Raw genomic sequence first — 26,855 nt, forward strand, 5'->3', positions numbered from 1 at the left:
AAGAGGGAAGACTCAGACAAAACAGAGGGTCATTGTAATTGTTTTCATTGATAATCTGTTAACCAATGTTACACTACTGACATGCTACTTATGCTTTCCCCCCCCAGTTTAAAAAAAAAAATAAACATTGTTAGCTGGCCCTGAGAATCATTCTAATTTACTTCCCTTCAGAAACAGTGCAAATATCAGAGAATATTAAGTTCATTTAAAGAATGTGAGAAGAGAAAGGAAAAAAAGCATGACAAATTTATTGAATTTTAATTTTAATTATGTATATAAATAGTAACGAGAGACTGAGGAGTTTTGAGACTTGCTACTTGCAGTGCTGATCCTCCAGTAGGCTCTGCATGGGCAGACTCTTAAAGCTCTCTGGATGCTGTTGCAGGACTGAGGCTTAAAAGTTTCCATGCTGACAAATCCTAGGCAGTGTCCATTCACAGAGAATCCATACCAGAGTACCAGACAGTGCAAAGTCAGTCCTTCCTGAGGCAGAACACAGGTTAACTATACTTGTAATCAAAACAGATTCTTCAGTCATCTCTCTCTCTCTCTCTCTCTCTAGAAAAATGTTGATCTTGTCTAAATCTTCTATGCACCTGTGTCCAAAGAAGGGGAAGAAATAAAATTAATATCATAGGCTTATTTTTTGCCACTGCTAATTTGCAATTAAACACATACTTATTTTGGTTTGCAATTTAACCAGCAATTGCTCAAGGCACATGCTGATAAATACAGGATATCTTTGTAGTGCAGTGATTTACTTATTGGTATTATAGTAGAATGCATTGTGCTAGGTGCTGTACAAAGCACACAGCAAAACCCTGCTGCAAGGAGCTCATATAGAACTATAACTATCACATAAGCCACAGAGAACTTTGCTCCTCTGGCTGGGGAATGTTGTGGTTGGGGAACATAGGAAGTGGGGTGTGCACTCCCCAACAATACATCCCAACTTGAATTCGAGTAACCAATACCTTTTACCACTGAACAATTTTTCACACCTGTTAAATATACAGGGCCTGATTCTAATCAGATTTACACTGGTGTAAATCCAGAGTAACTGCATTAAAGTTAACAAAATTAGATAGATGAAGAACCAATAGTAAACATTAATTTTGGGGATACACCACTACCCCCTGGTTCCCCTTCTCCAGGCCCCCACTTCTTCTTCCCCATCTCAGCCCAAGCCCACTGCGCAGCTCCTCCCAGCCCCCATGCTGTCCTCTCCCAGCCCTGTCCCCTCCTGCAGCCCCATCACCTCTCTCTCCTGTCTAACCAGGCTGCTGACTATCCACTTTTCGCCTCTGCCTGCTTCCTCCACACTGGCATTGCCTGCTGCCTAGGGGAAGTGAGATTGTGGGATTTGGGGGTGTCTTTGGGGCACTGAGACTCTTCCCAGAACCCACCATTTGGGAAACATTGCTAAAGGGGGTCTCCACAGCATCGCTGCAAAGTCATTCTGTCCTAACAGCATAACCCAAAGACCTATCCTATAGCAAGTTCAGATGAGTGAGGGCAGGATTTTGCTTAGGCCTGTGGACAGCAATTCCAGGCCCCAGGACGGAACAGTCAATGGGCCCCCTAGAAAGGGATGTGCCCGCCTGGCTGCATTCGCCGCCACTGGTACCACCCCGCGTGTGCCTCGGAGCCAGGGCCGGATTAACCTTTTGTGGGCCCGGTGCCAAACATATTTGCTCCACACAGGAGCAACAGAACATGGTGCGGGGAGGTCAGTACCAAGAGCGAGGGGCCGGCCAGGGGCAATGGGGCATGACATGGATGGGGCGGCCCCGCTCTGTCCAGCCAAGTGCGAGAGCACTGTTTACAGACTGGCAGCCACCTGACGCCCACTGGCCCACCCAGCCCTGTGCTGCCAGCATGCCCTTCCCCTCTGGGGCGGGCCCATGCCGTACCACACAGCCCCCCCAACCAACCCCTGCCAACCCCTATGCCCAGCCTCCTCCGCCCACAGCCCCAGCACCCTGCACACCACCATCCCTGCCCAGCACTCCCCCCACCCACAGCCCCACCGCAACTGCTTAGCGCCCCGACACACACAGATCTCCCCAACCCTGCACAACCCAAAGCCCTTCCCCACAGCCCCACCACAACTGCACAGCACTCCACACAGACCCCCCACTGCCTAGCACCCTAACACATACAGGCCGCCCCCCGCCAAGCACTCCCCCCAGTGTCTAGCACTCCAAAACACACAAACCTCCCCCACTGCCCAGCGGCCCCCACCCCCTCACAGCCCACCACACACTCCCACAGACCCACTCCCCCATGCCTTGCCCCCTGGCCGCACTCACCAGCCCTGCTGAGCCAGCACAGAGCAGGGATCCCCTCTCCCAGTACAGTCCTAGGGGACAGAACAACTGAAGCTCCCTACTCCCTTCTCTTCATGTGTTATTATATAATGCCTGCATCTGTAACTTTCACTCCATGCATCTGAAGAAGTGGGTTTTTTACCCATGAAAGCTTATGCCCAAATAAATCTGTTAGTCTTTAAGGTGCCACTGGACTCCTTGTTGTTTTTTAACTGAAGCTTGGGCACACAGAGCGGTCCCACCACCCAGCCCTACTTGCCTGGTGCTGGGGCCCGCAGCGGAGAGGAGACGTTTCCTTGCAGGGGTGGCGTGGGGCAGCCACCGACTTCCCCAGCCCACTGCTTCAGCAGAGCGGGCCCTGCGGCCCACCCGGGTAATTTAAAAGGGCCTGTGGCTCCTGGCCACCGCCCTCACTACTGCAGCAGTGGCGGTCGGGGGCCCCCGGGCCCTTTTAAATCGCCCAGGCCCCTGGGCAATTGCCCCCTTTGCCCCTCCCCATCAATGGGCCTGATTTTGCCTTATTTTAGTAGCCAGATTCAAATATTAGTATTGCAAGTGACTTAAAAGGAGAATGAAATAAAAAGAAAAAAAGCACAATCTGACATACTTAAGCATATATCCTAAGCAGTGTAAGTAGAAAAAATGTGTTTTGTTAAAAGCTTACAGTACTGATCTCCAGCGCTGGGATTACCCAAATCTAACAAAAAGCCCTGACTCAAGCAAAGTCTATAGACTCTAATCTAAGCAGTGATCACAATTCACCAGCCATTTATCAGCACAGCTGACAAAAGACACAGAATTTCCCCATCTCTCTCAGGCCAAGGACTGAGGTTTTTAAGTGGCTCAATTTATAAAAAGTTAATTGTAGCGTCTCTACAGATAACTTATGGAAAAGTAAGTGGTATTTCAAAGGCTACACTTCCCCCTTTTAACCATTCAAACATATTTAAAGAATTAAATGTTTAAAAGTGTTAAGTAAATAAAATGGACACCAGAGACACTTCACAAATCAGGACTTCAGACACCAGCTTGCACTAGAGATGTTGTTCAAACTTATTTGCATAGTGTGAGTCCAGTACTGGGACTGATAGATTTTGGGAACAGAGCTTTGAAAAACATAAATGTGTAAAGTGAATGTTAAGAGTATGATTCCCCCCTCCCTTTGCTTAATTAGAAACAAATAATTTAGGTAAGTTCTCAAAAGGTGAAATAAAAACAGCTGAAAATAGGTCTATTTGTATATAAAATATCTAGTGGTACTGGAAGGACAATTTCATGTTTCTGATTAACCTGACACTTGCAGATGCATCTTTATATACAGAAGACAATATTAATGTTTTTGTAGCATTTAGATCTTTCCTAATTCACAATGAAAAAATATTTTAATTACACATCCTCTTCCTTTGTTTTCCCCCATGCCTCTCACTCAAGCCAAACCTTTTCTCCTCTTTCTTATCATGTTTATTTCTATTTTATGTAGCTATTTTGAAAAAGGTAAATACATTTTTATTGTTGTAGTTAAAGTATGAAAATGTCTATGAATCAGTCAGCCGACTTTTGGAACTGTCAGGAGTTAACTACAGTAATTAAGGATACATTAATGGAAACATTAAAGTGCAGCTCTATTCTTAAAAGTGATTATGTAAAAATAAGGGATTGTTATTCAAGAGATGTGTGCATTCAGTCATATCTGCAGAATCTTTGTTAGTGCTGATGACTCATGAAATTCAATGACCTCAACCTGTTTTTCAAACCTAGATGGAGTTTACAGGGCTGGCAGTTGAGGTGGGGGAGGAACATTTTGCTTGTAAACTGAGCTTATTTGATACAGAAGTCTTTGAGAAACAAACACGAACCCACAATATCACTTTTACAGTCACTTTCTAGAGTAGAATCATTCTTTTGTGTAACACAGATGAAAATGGTAAAGATGAGTGTATTGGCAGGTAAGCCCAGAGAACTGACACTGCATCTGTCAACCACACTGTCAATCTTGCAGACAAAACCAAACCAAACATTTCTCTACTGTATTTGCAAACTTCAAAGCAGCACTTTAAAAAATTGGCTGGCTATAGAACTATGATATGTACATTTTAAACAGGTCCACTATCTTATCAAATAAAAATGTAGAGGCAGCAGAGTTTAATGCAAACCTCATTCATGCCACAGATTATTCTACATTTTTAACAATAAACAGCAGTAATACTCTTCAGTTACATAGCATTTTTTTGTCCTGTGATCTTAACCTGCTTTAAAAAGGTTGATTACCCTAATTCCAGGAATGTGGAAACTGAAGGCTAGAGTGGTCATGTGACTTGCCCACAGTTATACAATGAGTCAGTAGCAAAGTCAGAAACAGAACTCTAGTCACTTCCACATCTCCTGCTCTGAGCACAGGACAACACTGCCTTCATTTGCCCAGACTCTTGAGAAACAATTGTGACCAATCCTTGTCCTTTACCTGTTTGATGGGAAGTGATGGCGCATTCTACTTCATGGTTCTTTCTTCACCTGAATTGACGTGTACTTCCACTGGCATGTCATTGTTGGCTTCAGACTTCAAAAGAAAACACAGTATTTAAAATGAAGCCCAACCCATGGTAAACAATTCTGCCAGAACAGAAACCCTCTTCAAGAGCTAAAAAAAGAACAGTTACTTACCTTGCACAGTAACTGTGGTTCTTCAAGATTATGTAACCAGTGTGGATCCCACTGTAGGTGCACCCACACCTCACGTGAACAAGGCTGGGATTTTTAAATGCTAGTGTCAGTCAGTGCACGTGTCTGTATCTTCCTCACAAGTCAAAGCCTGTGTTGCTGAGGACGGCAAAAAGCAGGGACAGAGGGCATGGGATCCACACCGACTACAACACCTCAAAGAACCATAGGTACTGCAGGGTACATAAATACATTTTTACTGAGGTAGTTAAAGTATGAAATAATGTCTATGAATCAGTCACTCAGTCTACTTTTGGAACTGTCAGGAGTTAGCTACAGTAATTAAGAATACATTAATGGAAACATTAAAGTGCAGCTCTATTTTTAAAAGTGACTATGTAAAAATGGGGCATTGTTACTCAAGAAATGTGTGCATTGAGTCATATCTGCATAACCTTTGTTAGTGCTGATCTCCCCCTCTGGGTATGCGTCAGTCTGGTTCCCCCTGTAGGTGGCTGGCAAGCAGTATGCTCTCAGGACATGCGAGTAAGGAGTATCAATCAAATGGCTGATTGAAGAACAGCTCTTTCGAACTTAGCATATGCTCTGGTTGCCATGTCAAGGGTATAATAAAAGCCAATGGGCTGCTCCACATGGCTGCCGGACAGATCAGCACTTTTCTGAAGCAGACCACGGATGTTGCTTATGCCCTAGTGGGGTGTGCCTTGAGGTTCAGAGGGAGCAGCTCACCAGCCAACTAATAACAGGTGGAAATACACAGTGTGATCCCCTTTGAGATTCTCTGGGATGAGATGGCTTGGCCTTTCGATGTGCTGGATATGGCCACGAAGAAGCACAGAGAAAATCTGAAAGGCTTGGTCTCGTGGGTGGAACTCCCCTTGGGAGGCTAGCCCCCGGCTCTGCCCCTTCCTTCCTTGACCCGCCCCCGCCGCCAGAGCCCCGAGTGCCACCCCCACCCCCACCGGCTGGAGGAGCCGTGGGCCAGCCTCCCCTCTCCAGACCCTAAGCTGCCCTGGGGAAAAGCATTTCACTCTCGCAAAGACGCTTTAGATATGCCCCATGCAGGTTCCAGGGCGGCCGAGGAGGCAGTATTTGCTACTCAGCTTCCTGGGTTGCTTAGTAATCTCTCTGGGAGATTACTGATGAACTCAGGAAGCTGAATAGCACATACCACCTCCTCAGCCAACCTGGAACCTGCATAGGCATAATAAAGCAAAAACTCCCCCGCAAACCCTGCAACTGGGGGTCCGGCAGCCAAGGATGGGCACTGTAGGAGAACAACATTAAGCTCTCATATGGGAGTCGGGTCTCTAAATGGAGGGCAGGTATGAAGAAGACCGTTGAGGCACACAAGACTGAAGGAGCCTTTATTGGGGCATAAGACGCCAATATTACTGCAAGATGGATTTTAAGGGAGCTAGACAGTAGACCTGCCTGTATCAGGAGAAGTATATAGTCCAGAATCTTTATTGTCAGAGCCTCTACTGAATTCACATAGTTCTGGGCTGTCCATATGGGAAATCTTTTCCACTTTGAGGAACAGTTTTCCTGGTGGAAGGTTCCTAGCTTTGTAAAATAATTTCCCGGTCCTGCTCATCCAGACAACATGTGCAATGATTATGTGTCTGGTTGCAATATTTGACCCTGGTTCTGTGATATCATGCCCAGACAGGTGGGAAGACATAGGAGAGGCTGACTGGACATCTGAATATAGTCTTGTCCTTCACAACATTCTCTGGCAAGGAATTCCACAGGCTGACTGTGCGTTGTGTGAAAAAAAATTCCTTTTAGGATATCTTTCAGCTCTTCTCTCCCTTCATGAGGGAGCTTTGCCAGAGAGTTGTAGAGAAACCAAGGTGACTGCAATCTGGATCAGGAACTCCTGAAAGGCCTTGAAATTGTTCACTGCAGAGGCTACCACCTTGTCCACGGATGACGAGTAGAGGTCCTCAGAAAGTGAAAGCTTTGATCTAGCTCCTCTCTCTGTATTCCAGTGACTGAGGTCTTGCTAACAAAGCCATGGGATGGGGGGGGAGGGGCTCCTCCTCTTCCACAACAGCCAGTGATTGGTGGGCCCTCTATAGCCCCATCAGTGTTAAAGTAGCGTTTCATATGTGTACAGACAGGGCAGCAGGTTGAAGGCCAGACCAGCGCCAATCCTGGCATGCTAGTGGTTGAGAGCTGTAGAGACTCTCAGGGTCTCCTGGTGGCACCATTCAGACACTAGCAGAGATGGGTCCCTGCTGGACACCAGCAAAAGGGCATGTCCCGGGTATTATGAGGAGTACATCTACTCTACAGTTAGCATTGATTGGTAAGGCAATATGAGTGCAGGTGATGCTGAGAGTGGCTCTGGTGCATCCTGAGTCCATCCTGTCAGTGCCAGAGTCAACATCCACAGGGGAGTATTTCTGATGCCAGGCCCAGTGGAGTCTGCTTCTTTTCATCCATCTTCAATGCCCTGCAGGACTTGGATGACTTGTCACCCAACATCCTCCTGTCTCTCTATGAGACGACCAAGCTCCTTCTCAAGCTCATGTCTCAGAAAGCCTCTTCCAGCACCTTGCTTCCATTTCTGAGATGTTGACAGCTTTGGTGCCAGGCGCAGTACTAATGCCAATGTTGATGCTTCATCTGGTTTCTGTGCAATTTTCTGTGCAGTTTTTGGAGCCACCTGCCTAATAGATGGAACACTAGAAGATGCAAGCTTGAGCATTAAAGAGGTCTTTGAGATTGAAAGTGGAATCAGATCTAGTTGTCCTTATATTCTGGGTCTTGAACCCAGGCCTGAAGAGCTGCTAGGCAGAGGACATCTCCATGCCGCCACCCAGTGGGAGCTATAATAACTTTGTGCTCCACTACCCATGACCCACGGAGGACACAGACAAAAGGAAGCCCCACCTCAAGGGGTCTGACAGACAGCAACCTCCTGGCTCCTGACTCTCTATAAACCAAAGGGATGTTCCAGGAAGTGTCCAGGCAACAGCACAGATCTCCTGTAGCTTTACTGACCACTCCTGCTCCATGTTCTTGAACCTCTTGAACTCCTGGCTTAAACCTCACCTCGATTTGGACCTCACCTCCTGACTCAGACCCTGAAAGTTGACTTGGACTCTAATCCTTAGTATCGACCCTGGCTTGGAACTTGACTATGGACTCCTATGCTGCTCTCAGCCTCAAGTGTGACCCTGCTCTGACCCCTAGTCCCAACAGCCCTGGTCACGATCCTGACACAGAACCACAGATTGCTCCTGCAGATGGGAGCTTCAGCCTCACGCCTTTCAAATTGCAGGTTCTTTCAGAGAAGCAGAGGCAGACTGAGCCCTTGCCTGGGATGTGGGACTCTCCCAAGCAGAACAGGTATATGCTGTGCCCATCTTTCAGAAGAATTAGTTCATCACAGATGCCTGCAGGTTTTGAGTCCACCAATTCTAAGTCCCTGTCTGCTTAGTGGTTTTTGGTTCAACAAGCACTAGAACAGATTAGAGTGATCAAAATACAGGAAAAAGTAGTTCTGAAGAGTTTCAGAAAATTTTTAAGAAGTTTGGCCAAACCTAAAGTCTAGCAGTTGCACACCAACTAGATTCCATCTCACTGGTATGGGTGATAAGAGGGAACTTAGGGAGTGTCACGGCCACCCCACTCTTTATACCCTCACATGGGAGCACAGAGCAGGGACACGGCTATTCCAAAAAAAAAAACCCAGTCTCATGTGCACCTACATTGGGATCCACACTGACGGAAACCCAAAGGACAATCACTTCTTGCAAAATGAAATGGTCGATGAATCTGACATTCACTTTCTCTCTCCCCCTCACACACAAAATCGCTCCAAAAGTATTTCTAGATTTCAGTCATCCAGTGTTTGGTTTAACACTAAGTAATGGAAGAACAGTAGTTCAGTGAAAGATACTTTAACTGATTCATTTTTGTCTGCACTAATTACAGAGGTAGAAAATTTCCCACAGATGTTGTAGATGCCATTTTACATTCTTAGAATTCCGTGTTGATTTATACACTAGACCTCTTTTATACTATACCCTTTGAAAGTGTGTTCTCACGCTACCTCTGCAGTGAATAACAGAAATTAAAGACTGAAGAAAGGCTTATTAGAGAATCTTTTCAGCCTCCCTGCCAATGCAAGAATGTTCCCTACAGCATATATTCAAATCTAGTTTTAAATGGGCTTCACTAAGAATATTTCCATAACTTCCACTGAGAGACTATTCCACAGTCAGACCGTACTACTTCAACAAGTGTTCTGACATTAAGCTTTTGCTTTATTTATTCCATTACTCCTAGTTAAACCCATTTGGACTTCTCTGTAGTATGATGAGGCTCTGCTATATCTGCTTCCAAGTGGATTTAGCCTGTTTACATCAGGTTTTAACAACCCCCTTTTATGCAATTCCAAAACACTTCCAAATATAAGTGTGCTACTGTAGCATGTGGTTGAAATTTAATTTAATTTTCTCTCTATAGTAATAAAGAATACTTTACTAACTTCACCTAAGTACAATTGTGAGCAACAAATTATTTGGCGCTAAGGTTTGAGACAAATTAAATTTTCACAATACAGTTAAACTGTAATGGGAGTTCACATATAAACTCTATGAATAAGGAACCACATTTTCCTTTATTTTTTATAATCACCAAGCATGCTGTCAACATTTAACAAACAATTATGTTTATATATCACTTCAATAGTCCTTTAGGGATGCATTAACTTTTACAGACACAAAAAAAATCCCTGCTTAAAAATATTACCATCTAATAAAGCCTCATTCATCCACGTGGCTGGATCCTTATGCAGAACCCCATTTTAGCCAGGATAGATATGTAAACATGATCAATGCGGATGTAGTTGCAGGAGTGGATCCCAATCCTGCAAATAGTTTCCCTCATGCAAGGTCCCATTGATTTGGATTGCACAGTAACTTATTTCAAACAACTCGGGCTTTTCTTTTTTCTTCTCCTTTCCCCTCCGCCCCAAACTGCTTTGCAGAATTTCTTCCTACCATGTCTCTCAAAGTGTTTGGAGTTTCATACAAATATACTTATAAAATTTAAGTATTGAAGCTTAGTCTAATGGTCTCAGGTTTTTATTTACTGTATTTAAAGACATGTGCATTGGGGCTTTTTTATTTTAAAGACCTCTCCCCTTCCCCTAAAAAAAGAAAGCCTCCTGTTCTGACACCAGGCACATTCTTTACATATTTAAATGAAATCACATCTGCTGACCCCACTCACTTGAAAACACATGGATAAAGAACACAAAAATAAACCTTGTAAAGTACTACACTCTAAAATGTGAAGTGTTTCCTCAGGGGTGGGTGAATAATTTCAGTTTCCTAACGTGACTGATGTCAGGACAGATCTAAATCACTGCTCACTCCTCGGTAAATGAACTAAAATTAAATTACTCATTGAGGGCTCTGACATTGCTTTTCCCCCCCCCCTCATTTGTTTTGTTTTTTAAATGCCAAAACAAACAGAATTTAGGCTAATTTCTTTTTCCACAAAAGAAAAAACTAAACTCATGGAAAAATCTGTTGACATCATACCAACCAAAGGATTTCATCAAATAGTTGATCTCTTAGTAGACGGAAATGCCATAACACTACATTAGCTCTCCCAAAGTGGATCTGTATATGAGCAATAACTGTGCACAAGATTCATTCTAATGCCTTAAAGCTAGATGCAGGCAAAACTATTTAATGTCTGAAATGAAAAGAAGCTTTTTCTTTTGGCGTGTATCTCGTGTGTAAAAGCATTAACAAAAACTGAAAAAAGAAATTTAAATATATGAGAAATAGCAAAGTAATCAAAACTGTATACATTATAAGTAAATTTACTTTTATGCCCCTATTTTGGTCAGACAGTACATACCTTTTTTTTAAGGATACTCTTTGGATACACTTTCCGAGTACCAGAGGAGACAAAAAAAGTGTTCAATAAAAACACAGGCTGAATAATCAATGGAGTCCTTAACATGTGCTCACTCACTCCCCTCTTTACATCAGACATATCCATGAGGTTTTTTTTTTTTTTAAAGGCTGTATATGACAGCACTATCTATTTAGATTTACGTTGTCTTCAGGATTAAACCAAAGTAACAAATATCACCATATGCTGTGAGCCTCAAAAAGCTAACAAAGGTCAGAAACGGATAGAACTTGGATGGCAGAGTTCCTACAACCAACCAAACACTGCAGAAAATGGTGGTGTTGACCCAATAGTAGAATTCTGCCTTGGATCACTCGCCCCAGTCTGCTATTTAGGGGCACAGTGTTGAGGATGGAGGGGTCATCTTTTGACTCTGACATATATGAAATTTAGGCTCAAATTCCCAAGCCGCTTTTGAAAAATGGGATTTAGGAACCTAGGCCACTTAGCCACCTTTTGCAAGCGTAGGAGTGCCAGTACAGATAATTCCATTCTGGCTACCTAAATTTCCCCTACAGTTTCAGTCAGATACTATACTTTTCACTTTCTACCCTAAACTGTGGGTAGTGTTGTTATGTGTTGTTATATGGTTTGACCCTAAGGGGGCTGACGCTGTGTTCCCTACAGTGTGTACAACAGTAAAAGAATTAAAGTGCTTTGGGATCCTTTGGGATGAAAAGCACCACTTGAATGTCAAGATAATATTGAACAGAAAATGACTGCACAGAATATATTTGCTTTAAACCTTCAATATTTGAGTTAGCAATTAAAAGTAGATCTCAGGGCATTTTATACCCCCGATGTTAATGCCTAAGGAAGACAGATATTAACCATCACTCTATCAATTAAAAACAATTTTTAAAAATTAATTACCCAGAAGAAATAGATGTAAATGATTAGAATCACTTGTGTGCATATTTTCCTTCTATACAGAAAGAGAGAGAAGCACCATAGCCAGCTATCAGAATAATACTACACATCCAAGCGTGGGCTGCCTTTTCTAACAATTTGTTCATAGCATTACAGTTCAGACAGAAGCAAAAGTCACAGGAACCCATGACTTTCCTGCTATCCTCTCTAGAAACCTGTTACGGAGGGTCAATCCCCGTTGCAATCCAGCATCTAACTGAGAAAACCTCATCTGCTCATGGGGGTTATATCAGACTCGATTCTTGCACCTACATGTTCACCATTTGTTTCCTTCCTACATTTATAACTTGGAGGTCTGGCTGGACCAACAACTCTGTTTAGCAGAGTAGATACCATAATCCATGCCTTTAACACTTCAGCTATTGTAATATGAAGTATTTGAAGCTAAGTGTTATGAATACTCAAGTTGAAACAGTTGCAGCTACCTGCCTACTTAATATATAGAGCATGGCATCTGTGCTCTGGGATCTGTACTGGTTACCAACTGGCTTCCAAGTAGAACTGATGGGGTTTATTCTAACCTATTAAATTCTATATGATACTTGGATGTGCCTACTTGAGAGACTGCCTCTCCCCCTATGCAATACTGCTGCAGCTATAGACTGTAGCAGCTCTCGAGTTAGAATACCCTCACTATCAAGAGGGTAAAGCTGGCAGACTGATGTCCAAGACTTTACTCATTTAAGGCTCAAAATAGTCCAATTTTACTAACATTTAGGGCATGCTGCATGGCCCAACTGTTTCTTTTGGCTCTTTGGGTGTTGCTAGAATACAGGTGGCACAGGGTGGAGTTTGAGGTATTGTGGGATATGGGGCAGTATCTTATTGGGACTCAGTTGTTGTAAAGGGATGAAGCGGATTGAATACTTGTGACAAATTATGTCATTTCCAGTGATGGCAGAGTGCTAAGGTGCATATTTTGTAATGTATTTTCCTAAATCAAAAGAAAAATAAAATAAAGACCAAATCCATCTTCTTAAATTACTTTACTTGATGTTAATACAAAGCTCAATCTGTTTGGAAGCATCTAAAATCCATGTTTATTCAGATTGTCTTGAAAATTGCTGAGCCTCTGCTCCAAAAGGAAATACAGCTACCTTAAAAAGAAGTAATATCAATTTTTTTTTGGGGGGGGGGGGTTTATAACTTTTTTTTGCATACACCTATGGTTCAGACTATGGATCTGATCATCCCCAAACTGATATCCCCAACTGGGGTTTGAGCTCAGCTAGTGACAGGCTTTCCCTGCTGCTCTGGGGAAATAATATTTAAAAAAGACTTTTGAAGCACAAGTTGGATTTACAATGTGACTTGAGCCAAGCTGATGAACAGGAGGAAGGGATTTACCTACATGTAGCAGGACTGGGGCTCTGTTGCCAGTCAGAGTAACTGAGGGCATGTACTCACTATACATGTAAGTGGACCTATGTTACGTTGACTTACAGCCACCACAGTAATTACTGCAGTGGTTCATGACCACACTGCCTTCTTCTGTCAGTGGTGCACATCCTCACCAGGAGCACTTCCCACCGACTAAAGAGGGGCAGTGTGGGGGGCTGAGAGACAGGACTCCCAGGGCCCCACAGCAGCCTCCCCCCCCCTCGGCTCCCCTCTGGGAACAAGGCTGGACACCAAGCGCAGAGCTCCCCGCTGGGCACAGCCATGTTCCCAGTGGGGAGCTGGAAGCTGAGACACCAGGGGGACAGCTGGGCTCCCAGCAGAGAGATCCGTGCCCAGAGTCCGGTCATCTGCCAGGCTCCCGGTGGGGAGCAGAGAGCCCAGAGGCGCAGACTAGCTCTCCGCGGGGAGTGAGGAGCTTGGGCAGCAGTCCAGTTTGGAGCCGAAACTGGGCAGCAGCCCGGCTGGGGACTTGGGAGCCAGCTTTCTTGTCAATTTCACGGCTCCAACAGAGCCGTGAAATTGACAAGAATGACAACCAATAGATGTAAGTAACACAGTGTCTACAGGGACACTGCATGGCCCTAACTACACCTACATAAAACCTACGCCTCTCATGGAGGTGGAGTTATGTCGGTGTATTAGGGCACTTACATTGACGGGAGCAAGGCTGTTGTGCATACACTGACATAATTAGGTCGATGTAAGCTGCTTTAAGCAAACCTAATGCTGTAGGGTAAACCAGGCCTGAGTGACTCAAGTCAACATGCTGTGAGCATTGAACCCAAGTAGCACCCAGGTACTGCAAGTCTGAGTAGTGCTGTCACTAACTTTCTGAGAATATATGTTGTGCACATTAGTCCCTCTCCACCTGCATTCTGCAAATTTTACCCTGAGAAAAAAGCATCTGGGTTAAGAACCAATATTTCAAAGTGCTCTAAAATCCACGTGTGCTCCTGCTAGATTTTGAAGGGAAGGTATATTTTGGTGTGTACAGACAGAGAGCTTCAGCTTCCTTTTGCATAGTTATCAGCAGGCTCTTGCTATTTTCCCTAGACCAGCTTCCCTAGTTTCTTTGCAAAGTGTATATGTCTGCAGGGAGGCACTTTCCAGCTGGAAAGCATTTCTTTATACGTGTAGTACATACTTGGGCTGCTGCTCCTTTTCCTTCCAGCCCCCCAGGCAAACACTCACTAAAGGCCATGCCTACTGACTGTTTAAAAAGTAATACAGACCCATATCTGGGGTGAGTTTCTGCCTCCAGAGAGCCACAACGCTTTAGGGGTCTGGTGACAAAGTCCAAAGAAATAAGATGACCAAACTTGCAATAAAGTTCAAACAACTCCTCCCCAGCATTTATGCTGGGGTTCCAGGCTGCCCCCAGTCATCTGAAGGTACCACCCAATTAACACGTGAGCGACTAACAACAGCTCCAGCTCTCTTGCCCTCAGAGAAGGAGCCTGTTTATTGTCCAACCCCCATTCCCAGTATGCCCTATACACATTCCAGCAGTCCTTCTTAGGACCACTCATCCAAGGCCTCCCTCCAGATGGCTGACAGAGAAGGGAGCTTTGCTGCACCTACACTTCAAGACTCTGGTCCCACACAGACAGATAGTCTTGGACCACAAACTGCCACCTAGGACTACCTCCTCTCTATTAATGGCTGCTTCATTTCCTGGGTCTCTCTGTAATAAACCTCCTGGAATGGATAGCACAGCCCCAGATAACTCCTTCCTCAGTCTTAAAGGGCCAGTACATCACATTATACCCATCCTAGTTTAGTTTGTCATGTTGCTATATCACAGCACGTTCTTCTGGCTCACAATTTTCAGGACACTTTGTTAGTCTTGCAAGACTAGCTTTTTAACTGGGGTTAATCTGCAAAAGAGGGGATGGACGGCAATCCTATAATCCAGCTGTTTGTATCAACGGAAGAGGCACAGCAGCTCAGGAGCTAGGAATGTAAGACTCGAGTCTAGAGATGGAATTGCCCATGAATTCAAAGGTACAGTTGCTTTAAGTTATGCATTTGAACCTGTATTTCTTTAACTGGCCAGTAAAATCAAAACAGTGATCGGACAGCACAGACTCTCTCCACTGCACATAATTCTAAGTAAACTTCTCCCTGGAAATAATTGTTTTGGCTTTTTACAGGCACTGTGCTTCACTGAACTGTCTGCATACACTTTTCAGCCATCACAATTTGTTTAATCTGTTCTATGAGCCATACGAGATAGAGACAAAGCTGTTATAGTTCACTAGTCTGTATGAAGGGTAACTGAAATTTCTATTAGCTAGAAAAACCCAAGCAAAGCATTACGATGCTTAACAGGAAACCCTCTACATGAACTTGAGGCAGGATGTAAAATACAAATGAGACATTCTCTCATAAAGTAACCACTCATTAAAAAGGTCCACATTTCTTAACAAGCCAGTGCAAATTACCAGGTACACACAGCTTTCATTTTTAGCACAATCCAGTTTCTGTTGCAATTTAAGTTTGACTCATTCACAGAAAAGGCATGGCCACAATTTTAGTGCAAAATGATAAGTCAGTCATTCTTCTGTGGCTCTGCTGATCTGTGGCTCTCTGCTCCCTAGTGCTAATGCTGCATGCTGATTTGTTGGTTTCATTTCATTCTTCACATTTCTCTCTGATTTAGGGTCAGGAGTTTCTTTGATATCCTTAAGTTTATATTACAAAATTAAATCTGTGGGCACATTTGACCACTTCAAACAGGAGGGGCATTTTTTTTTTTAACTCTTCATGTACTTAAGTCCTTCAGAAGGGGTTTTCCCACAAATCCTTACCAGCTTAACTTTCTGCTGTGATTTTATGAGCCTCAATATGCTGTAACAAAGATGCAGCTTAAACACTACTGTGCTCCATTAGTAGCCTTAACATTGCTTCAAAACCAAGGGAAATGATGTCATGTGTAAGGCTGTATCTACATTACAAGCACTACAGTGGCACAGCTGTAGCAACACTGCTGTAGCACTGCAGTACAGACACTTGCTTCAGTGACAAAAGGGGTTTTTCTGTCACTGTAGTAAATCCAACCTCTTGAGAGGTGGTAGCTAGGTCGACAGACAAATTCTTCCGTTGACCTAGTGATGTCTAAACTGGGGCTTAGATCAGCTTAACAACATCTCTCAGGGGCATGAAAAATTCCTGAACGATGTAGCTAGGTCGCCCTAAGATTTAGATGTAGATGAGGCCTAAGTCTGAATCAGAGACCTTATTTCAGTGTGACTTTGCAATTTCTCACTGTAAGTTATACAGTCATTCTAAAAATGTGAATCTGCCCCTGCCCCATCTTCCTCCATCCCTTGGCGTCCTCCCACCTCTTTTTCTAAATATCTGTCTATGGTACCTACATGCTCCCCCCTCCCCCAACCACCCACCCACCCATTACTGAAGCATCTGAGCACCTCACATTCTTTCAATGTAGTTCTCTTCAGCACCCCATGAGGTAGTAACATAGTATTTATCCACATTGAGCACTGAGGCACAAGACAGACTGATTTGCCGAAAGTCACCCAGGAAGTCTGTAGTGGAGCAGGAAATTGAACGCAGGTCTCCCAAGTCCCAGGCTAACCACTACACCAGTAAGTCCTGAACTTTTTCATGCCGTGACCTCCTTTGCGCTCATATCTGTTAACGCAACTCCCTGGTACTTAGTATTCAGGCTGGCTTTGCGCAAACAAACACTCCACCTTACACAGTCTAAATGGAAAACTACGGGTGGGTAGCCAGGCCCAGATTAACCACTGTGAGCTTGGTGCACTTACTTACACAGGGGCACCAACTACCAGACTAAACAAAAAGAGGCGGCAATTGAAGGCCCGGGGGCCATATTCAACCTGCCAGATCATTTTATTTGGTCCTCCACCCCGCATGCTGGAATGGGGGGGAATCCCCACCTTTCCTGATCTCACTGCATTGGTCCTGCATCCACCACATGGAGCTTGGGACCTTCTGCTAGCCATAAAAGGCATGATGCTGTTGCAAGAGCACAATATTGCTCCGGGAGCAGATGGTGTTACCCAGCTGTCTGCTTAAGCTTTCTTGCATTTTCTCCCCTCCCCTCCCCCTAATCTCACAGCCCATCTGGTGACCTCTGCATCATGACCCACAGTTTGGGAACCCCTGCACCAGACCATCCTTCCTCTCTTCAAGTATATCAGTCTCATAAGTCATGCAATGTATTACTAAGATAATTACTGGTGTGCAGTAGCTAACCCCCAGACATTGGAGGAAGTATTCTTTATCATTACAACTGATCCGAACACAAAGCCAATCACAACAGAGTTCTACGTTTGCCAAGCCACCTCTTGGTTCAAAATATTACTATTTTCCCTTAGATCATAAAGCCTTTTGCACCTCCTCTTGCAGACAACCATACGTACTGCAACTGCACATCACCTGACCAGAGGCCAGAACAAGTCTTTTGAGAGATGCCAGTACCAAACTACGGACTGGGTGGCTGGAAACATGCAAGGAACAAAGTCCAACTAAACGGTGCTGAGATTAAAGTAATTTAGGGGTTTTGGAACCCTAGTACCTTGAAGTCCAACCATCCTACACTCAGATTGAAGGAGCAGAGAAGTTAGCCTGCTGAGAGGGGAGTGAGAATTGGAGAAACTAGGGACATGCAGGAGTTATGAGTGGATGGGAATGTGAAATGAACCATAGCAGGGCTGGAACATAGGCTTCACTCCTCTCTGGTGGAAGGAAATCTGACACTGCTACTGGTGTTTGAATCAGGACAGAAAGGGGGGGGGGGGAAAAAGGTGATTTAATTCAAAGGAACTCAAAATAGTTAAAATGCAGACATTTAATAATCTTTATTAATGCTGATAATGTACTGTAAATGATATTAAGATCCCAAAATGCTTGCCATACTCTACACAAAATACATTTATCCAAACATCCTGCTTCATCATCAAAATGCAGCCACATCTGTGGCAGGAAGCCAGGATCTTTGAGCAGCATATAACAGGGCAGAAGGGACGTATGCTTTATGAACTGAAAGTACAAATGAATGTTAGGTAGGTTAGAATGAATAATCACTCAATTTTAGCTGGGACCCTAGGTCAAAATCTTGGCTCTTGCAAAAAGTGCCAAAAATAATTAATAATCAGTATTTGAAAGATTGCACCTTCAGTAATACAGTGTTGGCAGCACTGTGACAGGGCACAGATTCAGAAGATGATTACCTCTGAAAGAATCAAGCTTGTGAGAATTTATCATCAACATTTTAGGTAACTTGTCCAAAGATATTAAACAAAATAGTACATTTCTCTCTCTAAACACATATAAGCTATTTACCTCTACAAAGTACTATTTGTTTTAAGGCCTGGCTGATAGGCGTGTCCAGAGTCTAGTAAAACAGTGCAAGAGGAGGTCATTATGCTGCCGCATTGCCTACCAAGGTGACAACAAAGCTACCTCAATTTTCACAAATATTTACCCCCTAGTCCCCAAAAAAGCAAAATTGGGGAAAGCAGTTTGATAAGGGGTTCTATTTTACTTTTCCAAGGAGTTACTACTAATGAACTTTAACAATTTTAATGTTACTTTGAAGTAGACAAAATCCTTTGAAGCAATTGGTAAGCTTTTCCTTAAGGTTCAAATATAGTCCATAAAAGTTTGCATCTGCAGACATGGCAGGATCAGAATCATCACTCACAACACTCCCCTCTTCTTTCTTAATACCCTTAGCTGATTATATCTTAGTGTTGGGGGAAAAAATTCCCAACAAAATTTCTGGGAAGTCTAGATTGGAACTAGTTTAAGATATTCCCAGTACTTAGAAAGTATCTTTTTTTGTCTTCAGAGACATAAGATCAACCTTTTTGTTTGTTTATAAACAGAGCAATTCAAGTCTCAATCTATCATCCTGTAGCCTGACCATCAATGTTGTGCCTTTAAATTATCTTCTATTTTGGAAATTAAATCCCTTTGGCTTCTTACCTTGTCACTTGCTTTTTTCCCAGATTTCTTCTTTTTAGGATTATCCTTCCAGAGAGATTCTACAGCTACATATCCTTGCAAACTCCAGTCATACAACCTTGAACCAGTGACCTTTAAAACAAGAGGTTAGAAGATCAATCAGTTTAAGAACCATCTGAGAAGGGTTTATTCTTATTACAATTTAAATGGTTTCATAATCCACCAAGACGCTTAAATGGGACTGCTTTACAAAACATTCATGCTGCTCAAGTATGGAATGTACAGCTTCACTAAAAACAGACCATAAAAAGGATGACAACAAAAAATACCCATACAAATGGTTTACTTTGATACAGTGTTTGGAACAAAGTATAAAGAGAGATGGATTTTAAAATAACCTTAAGCAATTCTGAAATGTAAGCAATTTAGGGGTTTTGAAACCCTAGTACACTGCATTCTATGCATTTCAGATTTTGAAATTTTAAAATAGATTTTAGTCTTTGTAATACCATCTTAGAAAGATTAGTAATATTTTCCCTATTGATTTTGCCACCATTTGACAATTTTATATTTCACAGCTTTGCTCCGACAACAGGAATCAACATAAGTAGCTCCCTTCTGATTACTTTCGTCAGTCCACCATCACCACAAATGTCAGCAAGATTATGCATAGTTCTCTGAAAAGTATCCGTTAGTAAACTCCTAATGTACAAAGGAACCAGTCAAGCCCACAGTTTTGGCTATATCCCACCAAAATGGAGGTGCCCCGAGACCCGCCCCTACTCAGCCTTCTCCCCCTGAAGCCCTGCCTATGACCCACCCCCTAAGGGGCCCTCCTCCCACACCTCTCTCCGCCCCCACCCCCAAGAGCCCCCCTGCCCGCAACTCTCTGCCTCTCAGGGCGTGAGTAGCAGGGGCCATATGGAAACCAACAGAGAAACGCGAGTGAGGGTGGGATGGCCGTGGGGGAAAGGGGCAGAGAAACAAGAGCAGCAGGGGGCCATGTGGGAAGAGCGAGATGCAAGAGCGGGGCCCTGGGGCAGAGCATGGGAGGGGCCATGGCCCGGGCACCCTTTCGGCGGTGGCGCTCCAAAGGCGGCAGGCTGGTGGCACGTCTCCAGAAGGAGGTGCGTCACATCCTGTTTGGGGAGGTTTAGCCTCCCCTGGCCTATTATACCCGCTGCCCCTGTCTTCAGCCAAAGGCTGAAAATGAAAAATGGCCTCATACTGGCCTTCTTTCAGATGGCAAAGAACAAAAGAAATGGACATTCTGCTTGCCTAGACCCCTACTAAATACAATTTTCAGACTGGAAGCTCTTCAGGGCATAGACTGTATCTTATGATGTTTGTACAGCAGCTAGCACAATGGAGTCCCAGCAGTTACCCCCGATCGAGTCCTGAACCTGACTGAGGCCTCTAGAGCAGTGTTTCTCAGCCAGGGGCATGCATACCTCTGGGGGTACGCAGAGATCTTCCAAGGGGTACAGCAACTCAGCTAGATATTTGCCTAGTTTTATAACAGGCTACATAAAAAGCACTAGTGAAGTCAGTGCAAACTAAATTTTCATACAGACAGCTTGTTTATACTGCTCTATATACTATACATTGAAATGTAAGTACAATATTTATATTCCAGTTGATTTATATTATATGATAAAAAGAGAAAGTAAGCAATTTTTCAGTAATAGCGTGTGGTGACATTTTTATGTCTGATTTTGTAAGCAGGTCGTTTTTAAATAAGGTGAAACTTGGGGTATGCAAGACAAATCAGACTCCTGAAAGGGGTACAGCAGTCTGGAAAGGTTGAGAGCCACTGCTCTAGACTATATTGTAAATTTTATGCACACACACCACACCACACTTTTGGAGGAGTGTGGATAACAAAATTGTGTGTGTGTTCCATCCAAACTGCAATGAGGAGCAACTTCTTCTCTATGGAGTACATAAGAAAGACTAGTTCTCCTTTTCTGACTGCTGTCAGATCTGCCATTCAAATCCAAATAGTTAGGATTTTTAGATGCAGGTCAGATCAACAGCTTGTCTGCCTATCTACAAGTTTCTAATGAACCCACCACATATCCTTGAGAGAGGGAAAATAATGCACAACATGCAGGAACCTTCTTCCTGCCTTAAAATCAAGTTGAATTTTCAAATGGTAAGAAGCAGCTGTAGCATTCCATTCTCTCAGTCACCCTTTGCAGGATCCTTCTCAGACCTTCATATTTACAATGCACCATTAACCTTTACTGTTTAAGCTAAGGGAAGGCTTCTCCATACAACGTACCCCACATCAGTGTGTAGTTAAAGATACACACCTTGTTACCATTTAGAATAGGAAAATGGACTAAAAAGGACCAATAACTGAGCCCAACAGGAAGTCATATCCATACACTGTACTTACAGACAATACAATTATTTTAAAACTAGATTCACTTTGAATACAGAAAAGAATTGTGACAAATAAGTTTTCTAGTCAGACAACTAGATCTGAGATGCAGGCCGTCTTTGGACAAGTTGTCTTAAAAAAAAGAAACACATACTTAGCCTGTTTGGCCACCATGTTAAACTAGTTTAAGTAGGTCAAATTTTAGATATAAACAAGTTGCTAGTTGGCATGGTGCATTGAGGGAAACAAGATTTTTATCTGCATTTGATGGTGGTATTGGGAGTAATAAAAGAAAAAAAGCAAACACCCAGAGACCTGGCAATGAATGTGCTATACCTCTCCAAAATCCGCACAGGCACTGAAGGTATAAACCTTTGTACTCTTGTCTAGCTTTTGAAATGTTTTCTCCCAAATATTCAGACAAACTAGTAAATAAATAAAAAATAAAAATAAATTAATGGAGATATCCTATCTCCTAGAACTGGAAGGGACCTTGAAAGGTCATCAAGTCCAGCCCCCTGCCTTCACTAGCAGGACCAAGTACTGATTTTGCCCCAGATCCCTAAGCAGCCCCCTCAAGGATTGAACTCTCAAGGCTGGATTTAGCAGGCCAATGCTCAAACCACTGAGCTATCCCTCCCCCTCCCTGTGCTTCAGAACAGTTTATACTTCATTAACAAAATATTCTGCTTCCTCTGAACATAGAATGCTGCAGTTATGTGGGGATCATCATTAGAAAGCTGCAAGAAGTGCAAACTTACCAGAGTAAAAATAAAAAGCACTCCTTTTATCTGTGGTGCCAGTACAAATATAGCTATCAAGACAAGATGAAGGAAAACCAACAACTGTCTGTAGGCAGCAGCTGCTTTTTCCTGGTTATAAAAATTCCTCCAGTACATGCTCTTTAATCTATACACAGCAAAGGGCAACACAATGCAAAAAAGTGTCAACTGTGATAAAGTACTGATTTAATCTCTTATTTTGGGTCTTTGCATTGTTTTTAAGACTGAAGATTTTCAAGCTGCATATGGGCTCAGTCCTGCATTTGTTACAAACCTAAATATCCCAGAGCTCACTATATTTGAGTTAATGGAATTCAATGGAGTTATGAATTATGGAGGACTGCAGAACTGGGCCTTATTTTCACATTTTGAAATTCTTTTTTGTGAGTAAGAAAACTGGGGAAATTTCTATCAGAGAAAAGCACTTACAGCATAAACAAAAACTGCAAGCAACAAACTTAGGGCTTCAGACAGACAGAAACAAAATGTTTCCAAAGCACAGACTACCCATTTAAATTATAATGTCCATCCCTTGTCTATATGCTTATAGCTCCAGGGGTATGTAATTTCTTAAGTGTTAGGTACAGTCCTGTAGATTTAACATTACTGTTTTTTCAAAAAATATTAGCTCTGATGGAGCTATGTTCAAGAGCTTTGCCACATTCCAGTTTCTCTCCTTTTACTTGCTGGAGTTGTCACGGCAAGTAAAAGGGAGGAATACAAAATCTCAGACTTTCAACAGAGAGCTTTCAGAAGACAACAGTTTCTCCAGGCCTTCAGAAAAGTATTTCAGTAACTCCAGATTTGGCTTAAACCGAAAGATGACAAAATATAGTTCCTCTTCATTAGCATGCCAAAATACTTCCTAACTTCCACTGAATTCAACATAAAAGAGCAAATATGTTTAACTCCACGGTAATATTTAAATAAACACTGAAAAGTCAGACTGGCAAGTTGTCAGGAGAGGTTCTGAAGAAACTTGAAAGTGGGCTTACGTTCTGCTTAGTGTGTCCCAAATATCTCTGGGCATAGTGCAATACAGTAGACCCACAGAGTTGCAAACACCTCAAGAATGGAGGTTGTTTGTAACTCTGAAATGTTGGTAACTGAACAAAACATTATGGTTGTTCTTTCAAAAGTTTACAACTGAACGTTGACTTAATACAGCTTTGAAACTTTATTATGTAGAAGAAAAATGCGGCTTTCCTCCCCCCCTTTTTTTAGTAGTTTACGTTTAACACAGTACTGTACTTGCTGCTTTTGTGTGTGTCTCTCTCTGCTGCTGCCGGATCGTGTACATCCGGTTCCAAATGAGGTGTGTGGTTGATGGGTCAGTTCGTAACTCTGGTGCTCGTAACTCTGAGGTTCTACTGTAGCCCCAAGCACATAAACAACTTTTCCCTTCTTATTGTGTACATAGAAAATTAACTACAGTATTCTATTTCAATACATATCGGTTATCAAGCAGGATTAAGGGTAATGGCTCTCTATCAGTACAGCCTTGTGGGAACCTTAACTGAGAATTTGCTGACTTTTTAGCATTTATATCGTAACCTTTAAACAATGTAGTCAGTTTAGTTTATTGTCAAGGGAATAAATCTTGACAACAGCTGTGAACTGGCAAAGTTTTTTCCTTGGAGGAAGCAGTGAGCATGAATCAAAATGACTAGTACGTGTGCTGTATTATGCAAGTTGAGAAGACTCAATACTGAGAAGGATTATTAAAAATGACTGAAAACTTTTCTATGGTGCAAAGAGGTTGATTTTGGTAGGTTAGTAGCAGATGCTTTTTCCAGATTGAAGCTGAACCAGAGGTAAGTGCAAAATTCAGGTAAGTGTAATAACAGATCTATTTTTTATCTTGGATAGAAAGCAGAACAGCTTTAACACACCAGTGGAAGTTCTGCCAAAGCCACAAATATCAGAACAATCTGCCCAAGTTTGTCTGCTTGGTGCAGGTCAAAGACAGCTGAACAGATATTCACAACACAGAGCTTTAAATTTTGCAATCTTGTGATAAATAGCTACGAGTTTGTTCTCCATAAGATTGGTGCCTGGAGAGAAAAAAAGTCTTTTAGATTTCCAGTTACAGAAAGTAATGCCCGGAAACTATCCTTGATCATTAAGTTTAACGATTCAACTTGTTGAGCAACTGTGGAACAGATCAGGCTGCTACTGGACTCCCTGGTATTCCAGAGCTTCTGTTGCCAATACACCTCATTCAGCAATACAAACATTGTAATTGAAAGGGATGTGACTTTTTTTATAGCCAGATGTGCAGGACCTGTATCACAATCCCACACTGTACTTTGCTCAACATATTTCCTAGTTCTTTGATGAGCTAACCTTTCTCCAGTGGAAAGCCTTAATTAAGTGATGAATGTGCTCCTTTGTACTTTTAGGTATTCGGCAATATTCAACATAGTGTACAAACATCAGGACTGTGAGACACCCAAGGAAGTCAGAGTGGTAAACAACTCAATACAGAATAATTCACATTTTAAAAGCTTAAAAATTTTTTTCCAAAGAGCCATGTTAGAAAAGTGTTCATGTTTGAATTGCAAAGTTTTAATTGTTCCCAAATTAAAGGACTCACACATTTATGAACCTTAAAACAGAAGACGACGTTAATTTTATTTATGTCTTATTAATTAATCTTAAACTTTTACTGCTACATCTTAGGTCAACCCAAGCAAGCCTTGGACTTTTAAAAAGGTTTGTTTTAAATACAATTATTTATATGAAGCTAGATATTTGCTTTTTAAAAATCTCTTCATGATATAAACTCTCTCAAACTCAATCCAACACCTAAAATGAGGAAGGGAAACAGAAATGAGAGGTGAGCAAGAGGGCTGTTTTAGACATGAGGGTTGGAACAGGAATAGATGGAAAGAAGGAAGTAAAATCCCAACTCCCTCTCCCAACCCCTGCTCCCCTCCCAAAACAACACACTGCAGAAGTGGTTACTTGTAACCAGAGTGCTTAGAAATGGACTCTGCATATTCACACTCATACCACTTTCTCAGCATAAGGATTTTACACAACTCCAAAGATAACGGGAAAGAGGGCGGAGGAAGTGTGAATATGCAGAGTCCATTTCTAAGCACTCTGGTTACAACTGAGTAACTTCCACTTCTTCTTTGGGTGTCCTCTACATAGTTGTACCCAGGGGATAGTTTGGCAATCAGTACCCCATGACTGGATATGGGGAACTCACATGACTGACTAAGGATTGGAATGCTAGACTACTGAACTGAGCGCAGTGATTCCCCCACCTCGGGTAATACCTGCTGATCCGGCACACAAATTATTATGCCAGATGATAAAAGAATTAGATTTAATTAAGAAAACCAAAAAATTGCGACCCAATGAATATAAATCTGAGGATGTTTCCACCGTCCTGTTTAGCATGATATGCAAGGCCCTCGATCTGTGCTCTGTCCTCCACGGGGGGCACAATGTTTGCAGCTAAACAGGCAGCCCCAGGCCTTTCTAAAGATGATAATGAGGAGAAGACAGAAAAGGTAGAGCCCATCACCACCTCCCCCTCCCCAAGTCCCTCTCAGAAAATTTTGCCACCCCCATATGAAGCTCCTAAAACTCCTCTGTATCCAGCTCTGCCAACAGCCCCAGAATTTACTGAATCTGAAACTGTAGCAGAAGCTTTGCCTATTGTGATAACTAAAACTAAAACAGATGCACAAACAGGCAACACCACGCAGGTTACTGAACTGCGAACACGTACTAAGGCCGAACTTAAAGAGTTTTTAAAGGAAACGCAATGAAAAGCCGATGAGGCACCAATGGTTTGGGTCGGGTGGCTAGCCTTAGAACACGGAGCAGAATTGGTGGACCGCGAGGGGGCTGGCATCTTAGCCAAAACGGCCAATTGGGCACGAGGCTTCCCGGGTCATGCTTTATTAAATAATCGCATTTGGCCACTTACCACCCCGGCAGCTGCCATTTTAGCAATGCAAGGCAGTTTTAAAGGATTGTATATCCCCCCGGGAGCCTTAGTTACTCCACACGATTTAATATGGGCAATTGCAGGAGCTTCCATAGCCCTGTGGGATCCACTACAAAACCCACTTAATTTAACTGTTCAACAGCAATTGGTGGCCACACCCTTTATACATGTTACTGATCCCACCCAAATTCTTGTCTCAGCAGAGGCAGTGGATTTAGCATTAGAAGCTGCCCCTGGAGCTGACACCGGTGCCATGCTGCACTTACATGCGGCTGTTCGCAGATCCATCTTAACGTTATTTGAAATAGTTAGTAAAATTAAGTTGTCACTGCCGCCCCCGCCTGTTGTCCTCCCAGTTGATTCGCCACCAAAAGACCCTCCAAAGAGTCAGTTTAATCCCCAAAAATATCCTGAGCGAACTAAAGCTGAACGGGCACGATTTGGCTTCCTTCTTAACAAAGGAATCCCCAAAGAAGCCC

General features: G+C 42.9%; 1 protein-coding gene across 1 annotated transcript in view; it reads right to left on the bottom strand.

The window, feature by feature from the left end:
* Positions 1–559: 559 nt before the first annotated feature.
* The window catches only part of LOC112104470 (MICOS complex subunit MIC26), a 75,185-nt gene continuing 48,889 nt past the window's right edge, over positions 560–26,855 (bottom strand). Inside the window, exons 7-9 of the mRNA XM_026648837.2 lie at positions 19,263–19,373; positions 4,792–4,887; positions 560–596 (exon numbers count right to left, since the gene is read on the bottom strand). Coding sequence (XP_026504622.1) covers positions 4,819–4,887; positions 19,263–19,373 — 180 coding nt within the window. The 3' untranslated portion in view covers positions 560–596; positions 4,792–4,818. The remainder of the gene's footprint in view (positions 597–4,791; positions 4,888–19,262; positions 19,374–26,855) is intronic.

This window comes from Terrapene carolina, unplaced genomic scaffold, assembly GCF_002925995.2.
Source record: "Terrapene carolina triunguis isolate 2854851 unplaced genomic scaffold, T_m_triunguis-2.0 Scaffold22, whole genome shotgun sequence".
NCBI lineage: Eukaryota > Metazoa > Chordata > Testudines > Emydidae > Terrapene > Terrapene triunguis.